This window comes from Amblyomma mixtum, chromosome 7, assembly GCF_055824585.1.
Source record: "Amblyomma mixtum isolate Tamu chromosome 7, ASM5582458v1, whole genome shotgun sequence".
Lineage (NCBI taxonomy): Eukaryota > Metazoa > Arthropoda > Arachnida > Ixodida > Ixodidae > Amblyomma > Amblyomma mixtum.
The window spans coordinates 113,055,195-113,079,434 of NC_143018.1; the positions used below are offsets into that span (position 1 = coordinate 113,055,195).

At 46.2% G+C, this 24,240-nt stretch overlaps 2 protein-coding genes across 4 annotated transcripts in view; both read right to left on the minus strand.

Annotated features, from left to right (window-relative positions):
- Positions 1 to 1,056, minus strand: part of LOC149337243 (glucose dehydrogenase [FAD, quinone]-like) — a 36,283-nt gene extending 35,227 nt beyond the window's left edge. Inside the window, exon 1 of the mRNA XM_089553404.1 lies at positions 830 to 1,056. Coding sequence (XP_089409530.1) covers positions 830 to 956 — 127 coding nt within the window. The 5' untranslated portion in view covers positions 957 to 1,056. The remainder of the gene's footprint in view (positions 1 to 829) is intronic.
- Positions 1,057 to 6,256: 5,200 nt separating this feature from the next.
- The window catches only part of LOC149337244 (deoxyribonuclease TATDN1), a 34,704-nt gene continuing 16,720 nt past the window's right edge, over positions 6,257 to 24,240 (minus strand). For all 3 annotated transcript variants that reach the window (XM_089553407.1, XM_089553405.1, XM_089553406.1), the window contains 5 exons: positions 20,921 to 21,093; positions 18,508 to 18,584; positions 14,125 to 14,195; positions 11,801 to 11,933; positions 6,257 to 6,394 (listed from right to left, as the gene is read on the minus strand). In XM_089553407.1, coding sequence (XP_089409533.1) covers positions 6,274 to 6,394; positions 11,801 to 11,933; positions 14,125 to 14,195; positions 18,508 to 18,584; positions 20,921 to 21,093 — 575 coding nt within the window. In that variant the 3' untranslated portion in view covers positions 6,257 to 6,273. The remainder of the gene's footprint in view (positions 6,395 to 11,800; positions 11,934 to 14,124; positions 14,196 to 18,507; positions 18,585 to 20,920; positions 21,094 to 24,240) is intronic.

Sequence of the window (24,240 nt, forward strand, 5' to 3'; positions counted from 1 at the left end):
GACCGCCTGGTAATATGCACTGACATCCCACAGTAGTGACAGCACATAGTCCTCTAGCATTTAGCCTCCATCGAAATGCATGCCACCATGACCGGGATCGAACCTTTCCAGCAGCTGAGTACCATAACCACTGAGCCACCATGTACGGTGGCTCATTACAGGAAAAAAACATACAGCTAACATTATGTGGCTATACTCCTTTAAGACAAGCTTGATATGATGCATCATTACTCTGTGAAAAAACAAAAAAAAAATGCTTGTGTGTGCTCTGCCTGTCTATACTGATGAATTTGACGCGCTATCACTAGGAAACTGCACAGAACAAGAAAATGTTTTGTTCAAAACAAGAAAAATAGCATTTCAATGACGTTTTACAAACTGGCCCTAGCTTTTTCACGCGCACACAACTGCGTTAGATGTACCGCGACATATTCTATCTTATGTCTTCCCCATAAAATGAGCACCATGAGCCACCGCGGCGGCTCCCTTTAACGAGAGTACATCAATGCTTTATCATAGGCAAAAGGCATTGAAGGACTGCTTTTATATTTTTTAATAAATTTAAGGTCCTAAGCATGACCCTCGATCCGCCCAAAGAAACAGTACTCCTTTCTAGAAGTTCGGCCGCGCGACCACAGCCATCGTTGTCGCGTCATACGGCGTCGCATCCGAACAAACTGGCCTCCAAAGTGGCAGTGAATCAGCTCCACGACCTTGCCGGGCAGCTTGAACCATGTGCAGCACGTCGAGGACGGGGTCCCCCGACATCCGTGGCAGGCACGTGAAACCGTCCCATTTGAAAAGGGCGCGTCAGCAAGCGACCACTTACCGACGATGTAGTCGTACTCCTGGAGCAGGTCGACAGTTTGCATCGTTGTCTGGTCGCGTCCGAGGCGGTAAAACATAAGCGCCGCTAAGGGCAGTATCGTGCCAACGCTGGGAAACCACGACGCCATAGCGAAAACTTCTTCAGCCGCAGCCGGCTCAGCCGCCACGGCGGGCAGTCAGCGGGGAAATGATTCAAATAAGCGCAGTGGCGCGCAGCACGTGGAAGAGGGCCACGTGACCCGCTGGGAAGTAGAATGAATCCTCCCATTGGATGATGCCTGGGCGTCACTATTGTCGTGGTAACGGGAACGCTGGAATTCACGAAAGCCCGCGCGATGAGGGCGGTTTCGTGAACGGTTATTAGTATACATAATAATATGCATATTTCAACCCTGGGAGGAAAAGGTGCGCATCGTCCAAGAACGAAGTGGCGAAAGCCCCTAAAAAGTGACACTCCAGCCAATGGCGTCGACCGACCGATACGCCAGCCAGCCCCATGCTACGGTCATGCTACGGTGGCATATTGATATGATGCGCGCCGGCATGGATGGAAAGCCATGCGCGTCGGCCACGTTAGCAAGCAGGCGCAGGCGATATGGAATTAACCGCGACGTCATGACAGTATCAGTGGACGCCATCCGCTGATATGCCTCCTTTGAGGGGGCGTTTGCCGCTTCATTCTCGAGTAACGTGCGAAAGGCTGACGGCTCGTACCGTAGCGCACCAAACTCAAAAAAAAGAAAGTCACATGAAATGCAATCACGTGCGGTCACTTTGCAGGAGCAGCACTCTACGTTGCCAATCTGTCTTTGGTGCGCGCACGTCGCGATTCCCATGGAGGAAATGGCGGTTCCACTTGCGCCGTTCTTGACAACTTGTAGCTAGGTTAGTGAACCTGAACACAAATGACTGCGCTAGCCTTTGCACGGTGCTATAGTTGCCGATGTAAGAAACGTGTCAGGCTTTGTGCCTCGCATACTTCTGGGTTCTTTTGCTGCCTAACATTGCTTTTTGCACTTCCTGCTACTGTATTTGTAGACACATTTTTGTTTTATTTGCAGCTCGGCATGCAGATGGGCAGATCGAAGACATATAAACCAAAAACAGTCAAACCTAAAATTCTAATAGCGCAAACATTGATGAGAAGCATAAATTTACAAAACAATTGGTGACAACAGGTGACTGGAAGATTGCATTGAAACATACTAGGGACCAGAGTTTCTTGACCATGTGCATAGCACCCTTCGAACCCTCAATCATGACGTCTATGTCATCGTCTAAGTGATGTGGTTGCCATGAATGCAGCCACTGAAGTCATAAGCACAATATAGGTGCACAAAAAAGTTGAACGTGAAACAAACCGATTTCTCTGGCTGTACAAAGACAAAACTTTAGCATGGTGTCTGGTCTTTGTGTATTCAAAGTCTGCTCACGTTACCAAACTACAGAGTTCAGCTTTTACCACTCCTCCAAATGCAGTGTATAAGCGACGCTCTGCTGGTGCCGTCAGGTCCTCTCAAAGTGCATCCTCCACAACCATCCTTTTGCTCCACACACCTCGAAAGCCAAGCATATATTCGCTCCATTGGTCATGCATGCTGCCGTTTGTGACCAGAGCTGCCCTGTCAACCAGCCTTCTGCTAAATTCAGGGCTAAGGCTGGTGTCATGTCTCTAGCATACAACAGCATCAGCAAGCAACAATCTGCATGCCCATCACATCAAAACCATACAAAACCTTGCCTCATGCATCTGTCAGACCATGAAGGTTGCTCCAGTTGTCTGGCAGGCAATGTCTGAAAAGTAGTCTAACAATTTCATAATATGCTTGTGCCTTACCTGTCTGGCAGGCAATGTCTGAAAAGTAGTCTAACAATTTCATAATATGCTTGTGCCTTAGTTCTCATTATTGTCCTTTGGCAGAGCTCAAAGGTTCAGCATGCGGCAATGCTGTCACGGACTTTGCACCCGGCACTACTCTAAATTTTTCAGATGTCTTTCCACTCTTTGGAGGTGGTATAGCTAATCCAGCTGCTGCCTGTGTGTCCAGTTGCAAGATGATTGGCACATTTTGCAGATCACTTCCACCACGAAGGCTCATGTCTGCAACGTCATGCCCTCCGAGGCCACGGTCACCGCCCAGGCTCTCCACAATAACTGGTTGCTTTAGCCGCTGTAACCACATCTTAGGTGGAGGAAACTGTCCGCCATTCCAGGCTGCACAAAGCTCAGCATCTCCACCAGCAGTGCATTGGAGACGTGAAACCTATGGGTATCTGTTCAGCAGGTATCAAGAGCTGCTTATAGGTGTAGAACAAAGAGGAAAGGTGTCATCTTCTATGGCTGGCACAAGCCATCAAGTGGGAGTGAGAGCCTTACTACTTTCAGACAAAAATAATTTTTCAGCACAATGCTGTTTCAGCTTGCAAAGCTCCCCTTTAACTAACTCCCTAACTAGACCACAAGCTGTCTTATAAATTTCCTCTCCCTGGTGTGCTGAAGTGGACCTCCAAACCTGCTGGCTCAGTCAGACCATCATTCCTGCCAGCGCTTGGTATGGTTGGGGGTTTTGACATAGGACACTAGCTGCGTTGCTGTCGTCTTCCACCTAAGGGCAGCTGAAAAGGATGTGACTACATGTGTTCATCGCATCCCTATGCAGTGTCCAGTGCATTGAGCAGACCTGGTCCTTCCAGTGGGATGGAATAGGGGTCAAAGAAGTGTTGTCAGTTGTGCTGCTGCAGACTTCCGCAAACTTTTTAGGCACAACCCATTCTGAAGGGGAAGGCTGTGTAAAGCACTGAATGGAATGAATAGCTACCAGTTAACAGGCCAATGAACCCTGAAGCAGCAATCAAAGCAAACGGTTGGCCAGTTTAATGCAATTTTCTGTATTATGCGTGTATCCTTAGTTTAAGCGGCTTCGTGGCTTGCTGTTTCAAGTTGTGCTCACTTTGAAAAGAAATATGCAGAAGGAACTGCATCACAGAATTTGTCTCCTATGGTAATCATAAAGTGGACTGGTAGTTTTCTCTCCTATGTTCATTTCTTCCCAACATACTCTTACATGCCATCAACTCAACAGGAGTGGGCTTGCATGTGATGCTAAAACTGTGCAGTTTTGTCACGCAGGCCTTTGATACGACAGTGCATGTGAGGATAACAGCTGAAAAGAACAGTATATTGCCTTCTGAATATCAAGTAATCTTTCCCATACAAGACATACTGACACTACTTTGGCTAATTCTCTGCATAAAATTTTTTTACCGTCTACTACACCTGATAAACTTTTTTCTGAGTCTACAACGGCGCTGTTTGATCAATCTTAGAATACAGTAATGTTGTAATCTGAGGCTCCTACACTGAGATCAATATTTACAAATTAGAGCTCAAAAAGAAAGGCGGGTCAGGTTTACCTCCAATTGCTACAGCTGCATCTTTTTCAGTGATCTTGATAAAAAAAGTGGTTTACTGCCTATTATGAATGGGAATTGTACTCGTCACCTGGAATTCTTTTTTCACTTGATCCGTGGAATTTACACTACTGCCATGTTGCAAATCCTCAGCTACTCTGATGGGTATGCTACATGCAGGTGACATTCTGTGTCAGTGAAAGTATTGCTAACAAGAAATAACTGCTTCAAATATTTTGATTTTCTAAAAATTATTAAAGTATATAACTGCCTTGCATTTATAAACACAGAATTCTTTATCACAGCATGAGCTGCATCTGATCCGCATCCAGCAGTGACTTGCCGACTGCTTATTTCTTGCTCAGTCATTTATGCTGACCTATAACTGTCATTTGAACGTTATTAATGCACTAGCGGTACAGATATCGCCAAACCAAAACGCCGCTGATGTCCGAGATGAAATTCACTGATTGGTCGAGACAGGTCATGTGACATCCCAATCTGCCCTAGTGGGCAACCCTGATTGGTCGAGGGAGGTCACATGACCTTGTGACGTCACGACTCTCCCATTGGGTTGTGAGCAACCTAGCTTCTAGACAGCAACCTAGATAGAGAATTGAAATAAAAAATCATAAAAATAACATGATACCATATGCACATGTCAGCATCATCACTGTATAGTGGATGCCTTCTACTGCAGCTGTCAGTCTGAATATGGTGGTTAATTGATGGACACCACCAATTACAAAGAAAGTGACGCGAATGCACGCAGAGGTTGCAACAGAAGCTGCGACAAAGGTGAAAGCTAGTGTTATCGCATTCCACTCTTCCGGTGACTTGAGCGTCTTTCTAACTTTTGCATGTTATGGTCTCATATTTTATGATGTCACTCTTGAGAAGTATTGTTCCAACACATATCTTTGTTGGTAGGGACGGCTTGCCTGCTAAGTTCTACTGTCTTCTTTTTTTCTTTTTTTTTCGGGGGGGGGGGGGGTCATTGTACAAACATGTGCAAACACCTGGACCGGTACTGTCCTTCAAGATAACAGCATTTATAAACAACGCACAAATAAATAAAAACAGAATTCCTTTATTAGTAGACAGATGGCCTCACCTGTCATATTTTCATAGCAGACCATGTGATTTTGCACCGTTGACTTCCACTTCACAATGTGCATGAATGCCAGCAAAAGCAGGCGGTTTTTGAGCCATTACAGTAATAGTACATACATGCAAAGGAGAAAGCGGCAATCTGTGCTGCAGTAGGATATCATCAAGAGCGGTTAGCAAAGGAGAATCAACCTAAAATACTGACAATACAACTGCACTGTGCATGTATTGATGTACTTGCAAAAATTTAAGCACCCTGTTAATCGCCATGGGTGTGTCATGAGGATATTGTAGGTACAGTCTTTGTCAAAAGTACACAGGCCAAAGGTTCTGCTTCTGAGCCCTGCAGCGCAGCTCCTCTAGCCTACTTAGGGACCCTAATCTCACGAAGGCGGAAGGAGCCGAAGTCCTCAACCCTCCCAAGCTTAGGCCTGTCAAGTGTTCTTAAGAGCCCCGCTAGACAGCTTAGAAGCAAACCCATTAGGCTGTGTACTTTTGACAAAGACTGTACATTTGCCAAATGAGATGTAAGGACAGTGAATTCAGGCTGTTCTGTGCATTATGCTGGAGACATCCTCGAAGCATTTTTGACGCACTGGAGGATCACTCGCACTCTGCGGTGTCATAACTAGTGCCTGATGGGTAACAATCACCCATGCTACTTATTACAGCTCATAACCACAGCATCGAAGTCTCGCACCAAGGAGCACCCGATGGCGACGCTGTGCTTGACACGAATGTGCTAGCTGTCACTAATCAAGTTGAGTGGTTATCCACATGGAGTCTCAACAGCAAGCCACCGCTCGAAAGTTGAAGCAGTTGCGTCAGCCCTCCTTCAACTGCATACACTGTGACAACACTGACAGGTGGCCCGCACACACCCTTGGCAAAGCATGGCGCATTTGGCGAGAGTTGAGAGGTCGTTTATTGTGTAAGCTGCTCCTCCTCGCCAGGAAAGAAGAGGTGGCAGGTGTTGGCGTACACCTGCGCAGCAAGGGTGTCGGGGTCCTCTCCACGGATACCTGCCAGGACTTCCAGCACCTGCCTGCAAGTGGGACACACATATTGCTTATTCGTGCTTGCATCAAATAGGTCAGCATGAGCTTCAGCAGACTACAGAGCAGCTGCAGAGGACGTGGCAGTGTGAATTTTTGAGCTATACTGTGTATTTGCAGCATTACACAAACCCCTGAAAGCACACTCTTGAACTTTTCAGCTTCATGTTGAATTAAAGAGTTAACTGCGCGAAAGGGTTAGGACACCAGGGGGACACATTCACGACACTTCAAAGTGCAGACTGACAACTGGTGCTTCTAAGTGTCATGAATGTGTCTCCCTGGTGTCCTAACCCTTTCGGGCAGTTAACTCTCTAATTCAGAAAAGAACCAACTAGCCTGGCAAATCCTTTTGCAACATATACAGTCAAGTCCACTTATAACAATACTGGTTATAACAATATATCGGATATAACAATGGTCAGCCATGGCATCATCAGCTTTGCCATGTGTTCAATGGTAAAATAAACTGCTTATAGCAATGCTGTCAAGGCACATTATTGGTTATAACAATTAAATCTGGTAACTGAGTGCCAACCATTATAGAAAAAAAAAGGAAATGCTACAACCACACCAGCAGAACCATGCTTACAACACAAAAGCGCGCACGTGTGGGGCCGACGAATGGACTAAGCTGGCGCAGCGATGCCACGAAAGCAAAAGAGGCAGGAGTCATCAGGTCAGGAGAGCTGCTGCATTGGCTACGCATGTCATGTGTACCCCCAATCAGTCGGTGCAGTGCGCGTGCATGCAGCCAGCGCAGTTTTTTTCTCTTGTCTGCTGTCACCGCACCCTTGGTTCTGCATGCTTCTTGAATTTCCCATAAGAATCACTACCGGAAAGCCGGCTTGATTCCTGTAACGTGGAGGTGCGCGAAGCTCCCGGTGGCACAGTGATGGCGGTGCTTTGGTCATCGGTGAACATTGTTCCGGTACCCTGAGGTTCGAATTAATGAGCTTTTGCAGGCATTAGAACAATCAAACCCCTCCGGGTATTTACTGTCAATAAATGCTCTGAAGTTTGTCATCTTTTCTTTTTTTCATACACAACCCTGTTATAACACTTATTGGTTATAACTATGGTATTTCCATGGCACTTGAATATTGTTATAAGTGGACTTGACTGTATTTCATGTTGACCGAAGTGGCACTGCCCAGGGACCATCCTTTCTTGGGTCCCTTGTGCAATGTCCGCATTGGCCAGCAGGTGAACGAAAGTGTTTTCAAAGACAACACGGTACACTGATATTTGACAAAGTCACGAATCCTGAAAAAAAGAAAGAGACTGGAGGGGACACCTAAGCTCAGCTTTAAAGGGTATGACAGAATAGCTTAATGGGTTAACACCCATATATGCAGAATCAGTAATTCTCGTATTTTACACCCACAGATCACTGGTAGTCCTCATACAGCTCCTGGCGCAGTGGTGCAGAGGTTAAGCAATCTTTGACAACAAAGCATGCAAAAAATGACGAGGACGAAGATGAGAAAAGGTGCCTGTCTTTGTCTTTTCCCGTCTTTGTCCTCGTCGTTTTTCTGCACGCTTTGTTGTCAAGACTGGGTTACCAACCAGCCCAAACCCACACCTTTTTAAGCAATCAGCCACTGCCCTGCAGTGGCAGGTGCTGCCACCTGTGGGGCTTGTGAGACCAAGGTTACTCTCTAATCGAGCAACTTATTGTGGCCATTCATTACCGTATTTTCCGGTGCATAAGACGCGGCTTTTTTTTCCAAAAATCTTGCTAGTATGTCCTATACAACAGTGCGTCTTATACGCGAATTTTATTATTTTTTTTTTGCGAGTTCGGAAATTACTCAGGTTCATGTTCAAGCTTTTTTCACCGAAAAAGTATCGCTACCAATAACACGGTTTTAACATGGTTAATACTTCAATACATGGACTGCCGTGCGCATCTTTTTTAGGTGAACTTTATCGTGAAACGGCGGGGCTAACGACTTCCGGGATCATAAACACGCGGCAGTTTCGGAGGCCCCAAGCAAAAGTAATGTGAAATGCCATAATATGGCGAAAATCACGCTTCTCGCCATTGTCAAGACAAGCCAAGACAAGCTGACGTTTTTTTTTAGTCACCCTTTGCAACTTTATTTCCTCTGTGTACGTAGTACACCCGTAGTGCGAAGAGAATGTGTCAGCCGCGTTGCCTCCAGAAATGGGTGAATTCTTTGATAGCGCATCCGAAGATGAAGACTACGAAGGTTTTAAGCTAAAATAAAAAGTTGTTACAGACATAAGGAGAGTACTTTCCTTTTTTTTTTCTTTTTTGCTAAAACGTGGGTGGGTATGGCGTGAGTGTTGCCTTTTTCGATCACTTAGCGTTGCTTAAGAACTTCTCACAGGTATGCTGCACGATGCACGATGGTCGCACAAGCGTGTTTAATTAAGCCTCACTAGCCTAACTGGGTAAATTGGGGTGCGTCTTATACACAGGTGCGTCTTATATACCAACTTTTTCAATGACAGCCTGCATATATGGCAGGTGCGTCTTATACACCAGAAAATACGGTAATTTAATTGCCACCTGCCATGGTGGGCAGGTTGTGATAACATCACAAGGTCATGTAACCTAGGTGGTGGGTCCACCACTTGCTTTAAGGATTTTGATTCTTAGGGGATGTTCTGTTCACGCCACCAACGCCGAGTTTTCCACTGAATGGAACTTAAAATGCCCTCATTGAGCCATTTCTGTAGAAAAACACAAATTCATGCAAACAAAAGTGTTTCTGATATGTTTAGTGAGAGCATAAGCCTGTGATTGGGTGTGCTAAAAGGACGTTGTCCAAGAGAAGAAATGCTTCCCTACAGCGGTACACTACAATCAATCGCATTTCAGAGGTGTGTTTCAAGTGTCGGACTAGGTAGGTTTCCATAACTTTGTGAACACAATCTTAAAGCCAGTATACGGAAGAAAACTGCACTGCAAAGCCCATGCAAGCCACTCGTAAATTAAAGCGCACCAGTAAATTTAGTGTGAAACTGGACTGTACGTCATCACCCTGCGCCCATGCATGGTTTTAGAACTGTTATCATTTAGGCCTTTTTGCTATTTAGGTCTTCAGATGCGCTAACATGGCTTCTCACCATTTCTGAGTGAGGCTGCCTCGTCTTGTGCCAATCCTTAATAAAGAAACCAAAAAAAAAGGCTTGACACTTCATACGCCTGTGTTAAACCAGGTTGAATGAAACACATTCTCTCCAGTGATTTATGTCCTTTCTCTGTCTGTGTCAATTACCATATTTACTCAAAAATAAGTGCACCAACTTTCGGGAAAAACTCATCTAAAAATGCCATGAGCCTTAAATCGAGCCCGAAACTGAAACTACACCAGCAACACCCTATTCCTATTGGCATCACAAAATGGAGGCTGGGTACTTCCTTGTGCATCGATACAGTTAAAACTCGTTATTTCGACTGCTGTTAATTCAGCAATCTGAATAATCTGAACAACCGGCGCTGTCCTGGCTAGCACCAATGTAAGTCTATGGCGTTGGACACTTGCTAATTTGGAAGTGATGCATCTCACATCAGCTAATTTCCACAGCTTTACAAAGGGAGGCTGTGTCCACTTACAGCATGCACAGCAAGCGGTCGTCAAAACAGCCCCACTCAAACCTGAACTGCATGGTGCAGAGTTGCCCGCACACCTCTGACGTGTGCACAGCGGAAGGTGTGACACAAACGGACGATCCCTACCTCCGAGAACAGTTCGACCGGTCAGTTTCGGTTTTAGTTTTCCTGAGCTTCGCGTCAGCCCTTGGTGATGGCAATCATCGGCAGAGCGTCAGCCAACCAACCAAACATACCTGCGCAACGTTTAGGACGCTGATTGGTGCCTCTGCACCTTTCTCTAGCTCCATCCACGTGATTCTTCCAGTGTGCTTAAACTGCACACTCGTCACGTGCCGTTTGTTGTGTGTAGGGGAGGCATGAAAATCTCGTGCACATTACAATAGAAGACACAGCACAATTTTTTTCTGATCATGAAAAACAGGTGCGCGTTACAATTGAGGGCGCATTAGATTCGAGTGGTAAGTGAACGCTTCTTTCAAAAACCCCCACTCAAGCTGTGCAGCAGTAGGTGAGTCAGAGCAGCAAGACAGCCCAAACTGCACTACGCCAAACTTCGTTACATGCTCCCTTACGCTCATCTCGCCGGCTATTCAATTCCCTCAGCATTCAGCGGTTGCACGGCTCATCCAACGCTTTCAACAAATCTTTCCTTCCCATCGGCATAGAAGAATGGAACAATCTTCCTGATACCGTTGTCATCGAATCTAATCCCACCGGATTTAGGCAGCTACTAACAAACCACTTGAACCAACTACAGCTACTTCCCTCACACTGCTCTGCTTGCAGTTTGAACTGCTTGTGTCCTATAACAATTTTCCCACTTATTTAATTTCTGCACAATTTAATGTTTAATTTTATACTCTACTGCTTTGTTTGTCACATATTTTTGTATTATATGGATTACCTGACGTTAGTCTGACGTCAAAAGTGTTATTCTTGTTATTTTTGTGCTGCTTTTTTTTATGTTCAGATGCTTTTGTATGATTGCTTCACACCACTGTCTTTTCCCCCCCTTATGTAATGCCCCAGACAGGATATTTAATGGTGCACTGAAGAGGAATCTGAACTTGTCTTTTTGCCACGGGAAGTTGATCTACATGTTCCGAGCTTTCTTAGAAACGTCTATTTATTGCTCTGTGTGGCCGATTTCCCTAATTAAATCGAATTAACGTCCAGCCCCCGCCTTTTTTTTTTTTTAATTCTCCCTCGTACGGTCGGCGGAGTCGACCAACGCGTGGAGTGCCTTTCACCCAGTCCGTGGCGGCTTGCCGCTCTGCCATCGGCGGAGTAATACGTAGTAGTCCGTAGTAGCAAATAGTCCGCGCGTATTTTTATTTCTGCGGGCTTACTTTGTGGCTATATTATCTGCGAATGAAACTATTTATTCACGGAAACCTAACAAACAAAATAAAGTGAAAGCAAAGCCTCCACGGTGCTGGCTGAAGGGCACTCCACGCGTTGGTCGGCTCCGCCCACCGTACGAGGGAGAATTAAAAAAAAAAGGGCGGGAGCCGGACGTTAATTCGATTTAATTAGGGAAATCGGCCACACAGGGCAACAAGTAGCAGTTTCTGAGAATGCCAGGAACGTGTAGATCGAGTTCCCGCGGCAGATAAGACGAGTTCAGATTCCTCTTCAGTGCACCTTTAAGGATACTATAAATGGTGATGATGATGATGAAGTAAGAGAGATCCCCCCCCCCCTCCCCACCAAACCCATCCCAGCACCAAATGCGCCCTGTCGGCCATAAGGAACCAGTGCGAAAGTGCAGGGGTAGCAAGAGCCGAGCTCGGCAGTGCCCACTCACACCAGGTTGGCCGGCTCGTTGCGGCCCTTGACCATGAATCCGGGCTCAAAGCGCTCTTTCTTCTTGGCCGGGAACGACGTCCGGATGAGCTTGGCCCCAGCGTGCGTGGGTCGGATCTCGCACCAGGGGCAGTCTGCATCCACAACAGCCTCGTCTTACGTGAGCGCCAAAGACAAAAAAAACAGCAAGGGGAGAGTGCGACTTGCCGTTGCAGATTTGAGGCATTGCGGGAGTGGTTAGAGAGAGTAACAAAGGAACAGCACAACACATGACTGTATCCGTACTTTACGGACCGCAAAGGTGGTGACTAGAACCACCAGGGTCACTGCATGTCTCAAGTGCGTGGTTTGGTTTATGGGGGTTTAACGTCCCAAAGCAACTCGGGCTATGAGGGAAACCGTGGTGGAGGGCTCCGGAAATTTCGACCACCTGGGGTTCTTCAACGTGCACTCACATCGCACAGTACATAGACCTCTAGAATTTCGCCTCCATCGAAATTCAGCCACCGTGGCCGGGATCGAACCCGCGTCTTTCGAGTCAGCAGTCGAGCGCCGTAACCACTGAGCCACCGCAGTGTGGCTCAACTGCGTGCAGGAAGTAACAGTGTTCCTGGACAATGCAAGTTGCGTGGGCAGAGGGCTAACAAAGAATATGGGTGCAGTGACAGAAATAAACCTGTGAACCATTTTTGTGTGCAATGATAAGCCGATTGTGCATTTATCAAAGTTCCCGCAAGTTCAGTGATAAGATGCGCAAATACGCTGCAAGGCATAAGCTGTGATTGCAGCAGTTAAGCCTAAGTTCATCCCTCTCATGCACAAAATATGGTGACCATACGACTGACGCATGTTCACCAGGAGATTTTTCCAAGAATTTATAAGTAGGAACCTTCATTCCCAGGTTCAATTTTTTTCCACAACTCAGGGGGCACAAATCGGCCGACATTTCTTTTAAACTCAAATTCGGGCACAAATAGGGTTATTCAGCAAAAATTTCGATAGTAGAAGTTTTTCTGAGTCATTTTCTCTTTTTTTCCAGCACAATACAATTTTCTTATAAGCACTTGTTTTTGTGCAGGGCACAAAATGTTCTATTTTTGTTCCATTATTTTCATAAACAATATGTAAATGGAAGGTGCACTGAAACGCTGTTTACCACATAGGATTTCTTTTTTTCATTTGTTGCAGTTACTTTCTGGCTTACGTTAACATTTTCTGCACAGCACCGCTATGTCCATATAAGACCTACCTGCCTTTGCACACTATGGAAGCACTCATTCAGGATTACAGTCACCACTTTAAATGCATAACCCAATTGGTACAGGACATCATTTGCATGGGCAGCACTTGACACAATGACGCAAATAAGTCATCTGGTCATCGCCCTTGCTCTGGACTCTTGTATCAGAAGCATAGTTTTCTAACTTATGCTCACATTGAGCCACATCATGAACAAGAAGTGACGAAAGAGGCGTGAAATCATCAGTTAAGAGCGAACACTCCTCCAGAATAGGCACGAGATGTCCACTAATTTTCATGAAGCGTCTTCAGCTTTGAGCGCTGGAAAACTACATTCTCTAGAATTCTGGGAAGAAACTGGGTTTAACTCGATGTTTAGGGAATCTGTTGAGAATACGAAAATTGGATAAAACCGGGTTCGGCCAACAGAAATTCCAGGACTCTCAAGGCTCTCGAAAGCAACTCTTTTACACTGAAAGATTTTTGAGGCTTTCAAGGAGCTGTATAGACCCCTGAATTGTGAGCAATTAGTAACCCCAATTTTTACTCAGGGCACTTCGATGAGATAAAGGTTAGCCCACTGAGTACCTCAGCCTCAAAGGAGTTGACTCACAATGCCCAATCAAGTGGTGTCAGCTCAGAGGCAGACCGTGGAGTGTAGGATTTTAGCGTCTCAAAGCGCCCGAGGCTATGTGAGGCGATATAGCAGAGAGGTTCGGATTAATTAAGACCACCCGGAGTTCTTTAACGCACACTGACATTGCACAGCACGTGGAGGTTCTTGTATTTTGCCTCCATCATAATGAGGCTGCCATGGCGGTGATCGGTCCCGTGACCTTGGGATCGGCAGGTGAACATCCAAGCCACTCAGCCACCTCAGCGGGCCTATGTTCATTCATTAATTCTTGGCACATAATGGCGTTCACATGAAATGTGCCTGCGCCAAACCTAAGTATTTCGCAAGACACTGGGTACCAAAGGCACATTCCATTCCTAGGACACTAGATCTTCACAGGTCAATGAAGGCAAAGCAGTGCAATGAGTCCAAAACACAGCTCATCAATGCCAGTGTGTGGGAAGACCAACCTGTCTCAATGAGCAGCCGGTCACCGGGTATGGTAGCTGCCACAGTCAGGTTCTCCGCAGTCTTCAGGGAGCTGTCAGGGAGGAGACATGGTCAAGTCATCGACAGGGGACGTGTTTCGAAGCTACAGCTCGTTTCACTCTCAGAGTGCAATGCTGTGGAAATTGCGTAATTAGTGCACCCGTTCAGTTATATCACTCCGCCATCCATCACACTTGCATTTTGAGGCCTTGGTGAACGGTAAGACAAAAACTTGTTAAAGGTGCCCTGAGGAGGAATCTGAACTCGTATTTTTACAGCTGGAACTCGATCTACACGTTCCGAGCGTTCTCAGAAACTTCGAATTATTGCCCTGTGTAGCCAATTTCCCTAATTTAAATAAGATTAACGTCAAGCTCCCGCCTTTTATTTTTTTTTTATATTCCCCGCAAATGGTGGGAGGAGTCAACCAACCTTTCCGCCAGTCCCGTGGTAGCTTGCCGCTCTGCCATCGGCGGAGTGATAACGTAGTGATCGGCGAAAGCAAAGAGTCCATGCGTATTTTTATTTCCGTGGGCCTAATTTGCAGCTATGTAGCCTCTGACTAGACCTATTTATTCACGGAAACCTAAAAGAAACAAAAATAAAAGCAAAAGCAACGCCACCACGCGACTGCCTCAAAGGCACTCTATGCGTTGGTTGACTCCTCCCACCGTATGCGGGGAATTAAAAAAAAAAAAAATAGGCGGGAGCCGGGAGGTTCATCCAATTTAAATTAGGGAAATCGGCCGCACGGGGCAGTAAATCGAAGTTTCTAAGAAAGCTCGGAACGTGTAGGTCGAGTTCCCGCGGCAAAAAGGCGAGTTCAGATTCCTCTTAAGTGCACCTTTAAGGTACAAAACCTGATGCTGCACATTGCACATGCAAGCATCACGTTACATGATCTCCCTTGCTTCTTTCAGGTCTCTACTTTGCCCTGATAGCAAACTACATTTTGAAAGCCAGTGTAGCTGGCGTGAACAGCAAAACTCATGCTGGCCACATCTGGGCCTAGAACAGTTTTCCATCAGGAAGATAGTATTCTCTCCAAACGAAACTTGTATGAAACCACAAAGCAAACAGGGAACCGAACAGTATTCTTTACAAAGGCTCACACGTCACCAATGGCAAAGATCTTGGAGCTCACCATCCCATAATTACGGATTCATGCATTCCATGGAACCGCACTTTAAGTCAAGAGTTCCGCATCAACTGTCTGGTGCTCTTGAAATTCTTTAGCATTGGCTTTGTTCGAACACTGCCTTTACAAAGAGCTATTGATGCTGCTTGGGACAAATAGCATCAACTGTGGCAACTGTGTGGAGCCCATGGTTTTGGAATGCCCAGCAAGTGAAGATCAGAGAACACATTGCCAGCTTAAAATAAAAGTGCTAAACTACAATTCCAATCACAATAAACTGTATACAGTAAAAGCTCGTTAATTCGAAGTTCACGGGACCGGGAAAAAGTTCGAATTATCCCATGTTCGAATTATCGAATGGCCGCGAAAAAACCGAAAAAACCGGCAAGAACCGTTTGCATTAAGGTATATGTCCCGTATTTACTCGCACAACGAACCCACTCGCATAATGACCCCCCCCCCCCCCCCCCCCTCGATTTTTGCCAAAGAATTTGAAAAAAAAAAAAATGCGTCCCTCCATTTCGCGCTGTCACGGTCCGCAACACATTTCTTGGCGGCGCGCCAAGATGCTGCGCGGCGATAACATCAGGGTGTGTGTACTTTTGGCGTTAGCTCTAGCAAGGGGGGAAGCGAACTTGGCAGAGTGCCAACGCTTGTTGGGTTGTGCAAGTCTCGTTTTCAGTAGGTTCGCCTTATCGTGCCATGGGCGACTGGGGCGGATGCCGTCTACTGCCACTCAATCATTGGAACGCGCGATAAAAGCAGCAAACGCCTTTTGCAGCCAACGATGCTAAAAGCCGGGCGGCGTCATGATCGCGGCGGACAGCGTGCTTCCGTTGGCGACTGAGGGGCGGAAGGATGGACCATACTCGCAAAGAAAAAAGTTTTTCGCGCGTAATTTGTAGCGCCCGTCCTAAGTCATAGCCTTTCACGGGCGTTGGCTGGGACCGCGCCGACAGTTTATCCGTATTTACGAATTAACAGGGCTCGAATTAACGAGTATTTAGTTGCGAGTTCGGGAGGTTGCGCGGAAAAGAGGATAGGCAGCCGCAACCCCCGCCGCGCCGGTGATGGCGCCATTTAGGGTTTACCCACTCTTCCACGGTTTTATCTGGTTCCATCTTCTGTCCCCGTTTAGGACTTGCCCAGCCTCTAACTATGCGGATATGCTTTTTTTTTTTTTTTGGCGACGTGCTGTGCGCCAAGCCGCACAGGCGCGGCGGCGCATAGTTCGAATTATCCGTAGCGGAACCGACTCGCTTTCGAATTAACGGGCTTTTTTATACACAGATCTCTATGGAGCTTGGCCGGACCAAGCAGTGTAGTTCGAATTATCCGAAATTCGAATTATCGAGGTTCGAATTAACGAGCTTTCACTGTATCAGGGCCTTTCCTCATTCCTCCTGAGTAGCATTGTGCATTAGACTTTTTGTTTACCTACCTCTTAGATGCTAGTCTTTAAGAAAAGCTGTAAATTTTTTTACGACTTGATGCATCCGCATGGAAATTCTATGGGCACAACTTATTGTCGATCTTACTCTCCTTTTCTGTTATTATTTCCTGCACCCTTCTTCTGCTTTTTTTTTTCCCAGTCCATTATCATCATCATCAGCCTTACTATGCCCACTGCAGGGCAAAAGCCTCTCCCATATGTTTCTTCAATTGACCCCGTCCTTCTTTGCCAGCTGCAGCCACCGTGTCCCCGCAAACTTTTTGCTCACATCCGCCCACCTAACTTTCTGCCGCCCCCTGCTATGCCTGCCTTCCCTTGGAATCCACTCCTTTGCCCTTGAGGACCAGCGATTATCCTGCCTTCGCATTACATGCCCTGCTCAAGCCCACTTCTTCCTCTCGACTTCGACTAGGTTGTCATTAACCCGCGTTTGTTCCCTCACCCACTCCGCCCTCTTCCGATCTCTTAACGTTACACCTGTCATTTTCCTTTCCACAGCTCGCTGCGTTGTTCTTAACTGAAGCTGCACCCTCTTTGTTAGCCTCCACATTTCTGCCCCATAGGAGGTGGCAAAAAATATTTGTATTGTCCGAAATTCGCATCATCCAAAGCAATCAAAGCCTGTACGCATAAGCAGGGAAAATACATTTACAGTCTGTTTTCACCTGATCGGATTCATTCACGGCCGCACATCACTGATTACTTGCGAGGTTGGTGAGCTGTGAACTGAGTGCCACTGCTTACTGCTCGCCATGAGCATCACGTGACTGGCTGCCCCAGAATTGGTGATGTGCGAGCAGTGCTCAGTGCTCAAAGGTGTGTTTGCCGGTCATGCATTCGCATCATCCGCAGTGGCATGGGGCTGTGTTTTCAACATCCGAATTTCTGCATGCTGTACACAATGCACTCTGATCAGGGATTTTTACGAGTTCGTATCATTCCAAAACTCGGATCAACCAAGGTCATATCGTCGAGATTCTATAGTAACCTCAACCAATCCTTCAAGGTTTGTTAATTGAAGCAGAAACTTGAATTACGCAGTAAACTAAACTTGCAAGGTGGTTTACACTGCCCAGTGCATTTTATTTCACTCTACCAGAGAAAAGCACTGCTGTACTGTCCACCTTTTGAATAGACATGCTTTTGAACATACTTCTGAACAAAAATAAAGATCTTGTTGCCATAATTGAACAGCACACATCACGTGGTGTATTCAAGTGTACACTGACCGAAATGTAGAACTAAGTGCTTCCAATTAAAACTGTTGTCAACGTCAAAAATGATGTTTAGCTTTTTGAGCGCCTATTACTGCCGTGGCCTGTTAGTACTGTTGTTACTGTCTTTTTTTATTTGTTTACCTTTATGAGTGCTTATTACTGTTGTATCTTTCCATTTTTAATTTGTGTCTTTGAGACTGTCTTTTTTAATTTGTTTACCTTTATGAGTGCTTATTACTGTTGTATCTTTCCATTTTTAATTTGTGTCTTTGAGTGGAGAAAACAATTTCATCTGTACCGCACTGTTTCCCCTCTGTACAGGCTGTGTGGGGCCCTCAACCTCGTTAGGTGCAAGGAAGCACCTTTTGTTTGGGGTACTTTAGTTTTTGTGTGAGGAAACTGAGAATAAACTTCAAACTTCTTCAAGAACTGATTTCTGTGAGCATATGTTTCCAAGTGCAGTTTTTCCCACGTCTCTATGTCTCGACCCAGCCACAGTCGCATTTTCAGGCTAGCAGTATCTCTAAGTAAGTAAACATAAAAATCAGGCACGCACCAGCCATTGATGCCAATGTAGAGGCCCAGGTCGAGGAAAGCAGCCGCCTCCTCTTTGCTGCCATCAAACGAGTGAACCTGCATCAACGAAGAAGAGGGGGTTAAACAGATGCGAGATCTGGAGGAGACCTCTGGGATATAATGTGTGCAAAGAAGCACAGCAGTACAACATGGACATACGCCGACTGTACTCTCTCTTCTTTGTAACGCTACCTCTTTGCTCGTTTGCAGGCAGTTCATTGGCTACACACAGTTTCTCCATGTCCCTGGTGAACTTGAGACTCCAGAGATGTGCCCACCTACCCTTCCCGTCTCTTCTCTCCACTGTTTCATCTACCATTGTGATGCAGAGCTGCCCTCAATGTGACCTGCAATGCGACAGTGCTGGCCGTCTAGCATGTTGAAATGTGCTATCGGGGACAAAAGTGGTATACTCCATGCGGCGGGAGCCGGAGCAACGGATGGATGGATAGATGGATAGGAGCGCCCCCTTTGAAACGGGGTGGTGGCAGTTGCCACCATGCTCAGCTTTTTGTTCTTTATTTTTGTTCAACTGTGTTGTCAATTCCCATTAAGATTCGCCATCTTCTTTACCTACGGTTTCCTACACTTCTAAACTTATGTCACATCTCTGCTTTTCAGCCACCAATCCTCCAATCGCTTTTTGCTAACTTCCACTGCAGATTTATTTACATGACCATTGTTATCTTTAAACCTTAAAGCCTCCGAAAGAGTGACTGTGCCTGCATCGACATCCGGATGGATACCATCACATTTGAGTATGGGGTGTTCAATTGTTTCCACAGATCTACCACACACAGCACATGTGTCATCTTCTTCGTTAAATTTCTTTTTTGTAGCTGCGCGTTCTAAGACACCCTGACCTAGCTTCAAAGAGTAGGGCACTGCCTCTTGAGTTATCATAGAAAAATTCTTCCTGATCTGCCTTTTCCAGTATCGATATGGTTCTACACTATGCTAACGGAAAACAGCGTTGCAACGCCATTTACAGGTGGCATCAGTGAGACAGCCAATGCGTGACCTTTATTATCAGCAGGCATGTCGCTTGGCTCGTTTCAATGTTTTGTGCTTTAGCTCACCAAAATGTCGCAGTTTTCCGATGCTCCGGCTCCCGCCACGTAGAGTACTATACCACTTTTGTCCCCAATAGTACATGCACACAGTGACACCAAACACTACGACATGCAGCACCAAACAAGTGGAAGAGTGGTAAGGAAGCCCTTGCTGTCGAGGTTCCGAAATATGCACATCTTTTTTGATGCCTGCACCTAAACAACATATTGCAAATTAAGCTCGCAACGCACTGTACATGCTGCTCAGCTGGCACGGACCGGGCAATTTTATTTTTCTTTCTTTTTCTTGCCCATTCTAACATATGTACTTGCTGCTGGTTGTGCATGACCAGCACATACCACCTCAGTCGAAAGTCGCCTATAATGGGAATGAAAGCAGCGGAGAAATCAAGGTATTTCCTGATCAGCCCAAATAATATTACAGTGTCAGCAGCAAGTTTTGTGACATGTTCTGACGACCTGCGATTGTTTGTGATTAGTGCTCAATAGATATCACTATGATGTAACTCAGTAAAGGGGGGGTTCACAATTGAGGATTGACATGTTCAGCTTCATTAGCTATGTGGTACACTAGTTTCAAATTGCATTTGTGTAATTTCAGATCAATAGTATTTGATTATAGTTAGATGCAATGCAGCAGTAAAAGGCATAGCCATCTGGGAAAAGATGAACGGACAATGAAATGTTGGCAGGTAGGTAGTTTATAAAGATCAGGATTAGAAGTGGGCTGAGCACCAAGCCATGATGGGCACCAGACAAAGGAGTTAAATGACTGCTACCAATAACGATGAACTAGCAACAATGCAGAGGTCAACTTGATAGAAAACCTTTGAGAAATAGATAATACCAGTCTGAAATGAGGACCTCTTATGTACATGCGCAGTTGGTTTTCATGTGAGTAACCAGAACAGGTGTGCTGATTGGAAGCCACGTGGAAATGGGAGTTAAAATTGAGGAAAGGGACAATACATGAATTTTAACTTAAGTTCTTCAGCAGTTTATAGGAAATTGGCTGGGGTTCCCAAATTTTCCAACAGCTTCGCAGGTTGTAGGAAACTTCAAGGCAGACAAAGTGAAAACTCCTACAATCACCACAACCAGCCAATGAGGCCTGGAGAGAGGGTGCTTTCAGGAAAGGGGTGAGATATGGCTACTGCTCAAGCGAATTTTATATTTCAGAGGAGGGTGAAATGGCTGCTCTGCTTGGCAATGAAATGCTCGTCAGGACAGAAGCCTGGTTAGTTTGTTGCTCATAAATGAAATGCCACCGCTCGGCTGCACTGCCTGTCTGCCCCTTTCTCCCAGAGAACAGGCACTGACCACGGCGCCGCCAAAGAGTCCCCGGTTTCGCCGCAGCACGTCCAGCAGGTCGGCTGCAGCCCGGCGGCAGTGCAGGAACAGGGGCAGACCCCCGCTGGGACGCACCAGCTGCAGCTGCAGCTCCAGGTAGCGCAGCTGCGTCTCCCGACCACAGAACTGCAGCCGCTCATAGTCTGCACGCATAGCCGAGGGACAGGACACCTCGTGACTGCCACGGCTGACAACGCATAATCACCAGCAGCACAGCTAGTCAGCCCAATATTGGAAATGTGTTGGCAGAGACTGGCCTTGCAAAGGAACAGAGTCATCATCATCATCAGCCTGACTACTACCACTGCAGGGCAAGGGCCTCTCCCATGTCTCTCCCATTAACCCTGTCCTTTTGCCAGTTGCGCCCACCGTATTTCCGCGTATTTCTTATCCCTTTGGTCAAATGTTTAGGGAATCCCCCAAGGTGGAGTAGATTTGTAATAAGGGAGTAATTACTCATTGGCATCCACCCAAGCGCAGCCATACGGCCACAAAGGAAAGCTGTACAGCTTTCTCAGAAACTTCGTAGTTAAAAAAAAGTTCGTCCTGGTCCGGGGTTCGAACCCGGGACCACCGCTACACCGGAGCAGTCGCTCTACCAATTGAGCTAACCGGGACGGCAAGCTTATGGCAGGGCGAGAGTGAATTGATCAATAACTCGAACTGTGTAGCCGTATGGCTGCGCTTGGGTGGATGCCAATGAGTAATTACTCCCTTCTTATCCCTTTCAGGCGCCATTTTTTGTTTTGGCTGAAATCAATTATTTTTTCACCCAAGCAGTACATTCAGGCCTCAAGAAAGGGAATTTGTTAGTTTTCGAACGTGAAAGACCAGTAGGTAAGTTTTTACAACGATGTGGAGAATTCCGTACAAATTGTGTCAGATTTGTTAGAAATAGTAACATCGAAATGTTCTCGTGTGTCAGGTAAACATCCTAGGGATCGTGTAATCGTTTTATGTTTCGAAGATTCACATTACGCTCGAAATTGAGCAAAAACAATCAATGTTTTCACTCCTGGCAAAATCTGTCTGCACAAAAACGGTGGACAAAGTGCTACCTAGCTCACTCTTATGTGAAATATTACTTACTGCAATCGCTACATGGTACAAAAAAGCAATTTAGTATACGCAACAAGAAAGGTGCTTCATTTGACTTAAATAATGAAATCACTGTGAAGTGCTCCACTTTCTCTGAAAAAGCAGTAAGTTTGCCGCTTACACAATTGTGTACAAAGCGCCTGAAAGGGTTAATCTCATCCGCCCACCTAACTTTCTGCCGCCCCCCTGCTACGCTTGCCTTCTCTTGGAATCCACTCCGTTACCTTTAAGGACCAGTGGTTATCAGGAACAGAGTGATGAAAGCCATTCCCAATATTGGACCAATTACCTGTGTCACTTGGGTTAACATTCCCATCAATCCCAATCATGACAATGCACCGCATGATCTCGGTGGCATGATCATTCGTTATGGCACTAAACTTGTAAAATCCCAGCTCACAGTTCACTGCTTACGTTGTGCACTTACGGGTACTCCTAACACTCCAAGCACCACTATGTATGAAAACGAACTCGGGAACCACAACTGCTGGGGTAAAGTGGTTAGGAGGCCCAAACAGGGTTTTAATTTTAGAGGCAGCAGGACAGCGACCTCCAATACTGTAATGACAGAGGCTAAGTGCTGTAATGACAGTGTATACATAGCAAGCTGCTCACTGATAATGAAGCATGTGTGTAATGCAACCAAAGAGCTTTCTGTGCTACCAGGGACAGCCACACTGTGGCGCTAGCGTTCGCACAGGCCAGGGTGCCTCGATATAGTAGCTTCCTTTGGTAGGGTGGTGACGCCTCCGCCATTTTAAAGCCCGACTCATTTAGTTGCCACATAAAAATATTCCTCCAGTACTCGCCAGTTCCGCATCTCTGACACATGAGAACATTCAACACTGCTCCCATATATGAAAATCTTGCTTCAGAATAATTCTAGCACCTTTCCCTCCATTGTAGAAGTAGGCACAACCCTTGTGATTCAAAATGACGTCTCTTGTTTGAACAAATTGGGTGTTTCTACCCTACCAAAGGAAGCTACATCAAGGCACTCCACACAAGGGGGGGGGGGGCAGTGGGGAAAGCAGCCACCATAGACAATGTTGTGACGCACTTACATTGCGACGAGCTTACTCGTAATTTCTGCAGCTAGCTCTGTGTGGTGCATGTGGAATGCAATTTTTTTCTGAATAATTTACCCCTCATAATGAATGCCCCTACAATCTTTCATATTTCTTTTTTTAGAAAAAAATAAATACGTTCATTATGCGAGTAAATATGGTACAGCATGCTGGGCAAAACGTTGGTGCCAATATATTACTCTCTCAGTACTGTACTGGCTGGTTGGCTTGTGTTGAGCCATGAACAAATAAAATACTACACTGGAACTCCAATTATAGCACTTTAAGAGGACCGTGCAAGATCCCCGTACATTCATGTGTCCAATAATCAAGAATTTTCTGCAAAGACGCATTTCCATAATAAACGCACCCACTGCTCTGGTTCTCAAAATGTAAATATTTCCACCCCCTCCCCTCTCAAGCATAAGCAAAATGCACCTGCTTCCATTCTGCGCACGAGAGAGAGAGACTTTAAAGGGACACTGAGAAGAAATTGAAGTTGGCTTGTATCGACAGAACACCAGATCCTGATTACAAAAACGCCACTGATACTGACAACAAAGCTCTTGTAACGTAGAAAAGAGCAAGAACCAAAATACAGGTGTCGCCGCCACAGGCCAAACTCTCAAGTACAAGCGTGATGATGTCATAGGGCAAAACAGTGTTGCTAGAACCAATGGTTCTAGCAACTCTAGGACCCGAGAAGCCACAAATCACTAAGGCGCAGCCAATGCATGCGCAAATCTCCTTAACATCGCCAGACGGCGCCACGTGCCCGGCAGCTACGCACGCGCCTGAAGCATCGGGACCAATCAGCGCCTGATCGCCGGCGGCATGCGGGCTCCCGGTATTCCGCTAGCGGTAACAAGGTACACGGTACGCTAAAGGTGTCTATTTGCGAGAACTTCGCTGACGACTTCGAGAACAAGATCCATCGTAACACTGGCAAAACGCCAGTGCAAACGTAAGCGAAGCGACTGTAGCGACGGCCGCAATAGCCGATGGATGCCTTCAAAGTGCGGCCGGCGGTAGCTTTCTTTTCGGCTGCTGCTGGGCCGCTATGCTGGAAGTCAGAAATCACGGAGTCTGTGTTACGTTATGTCACGTCATGAGTCTCGTCACTTA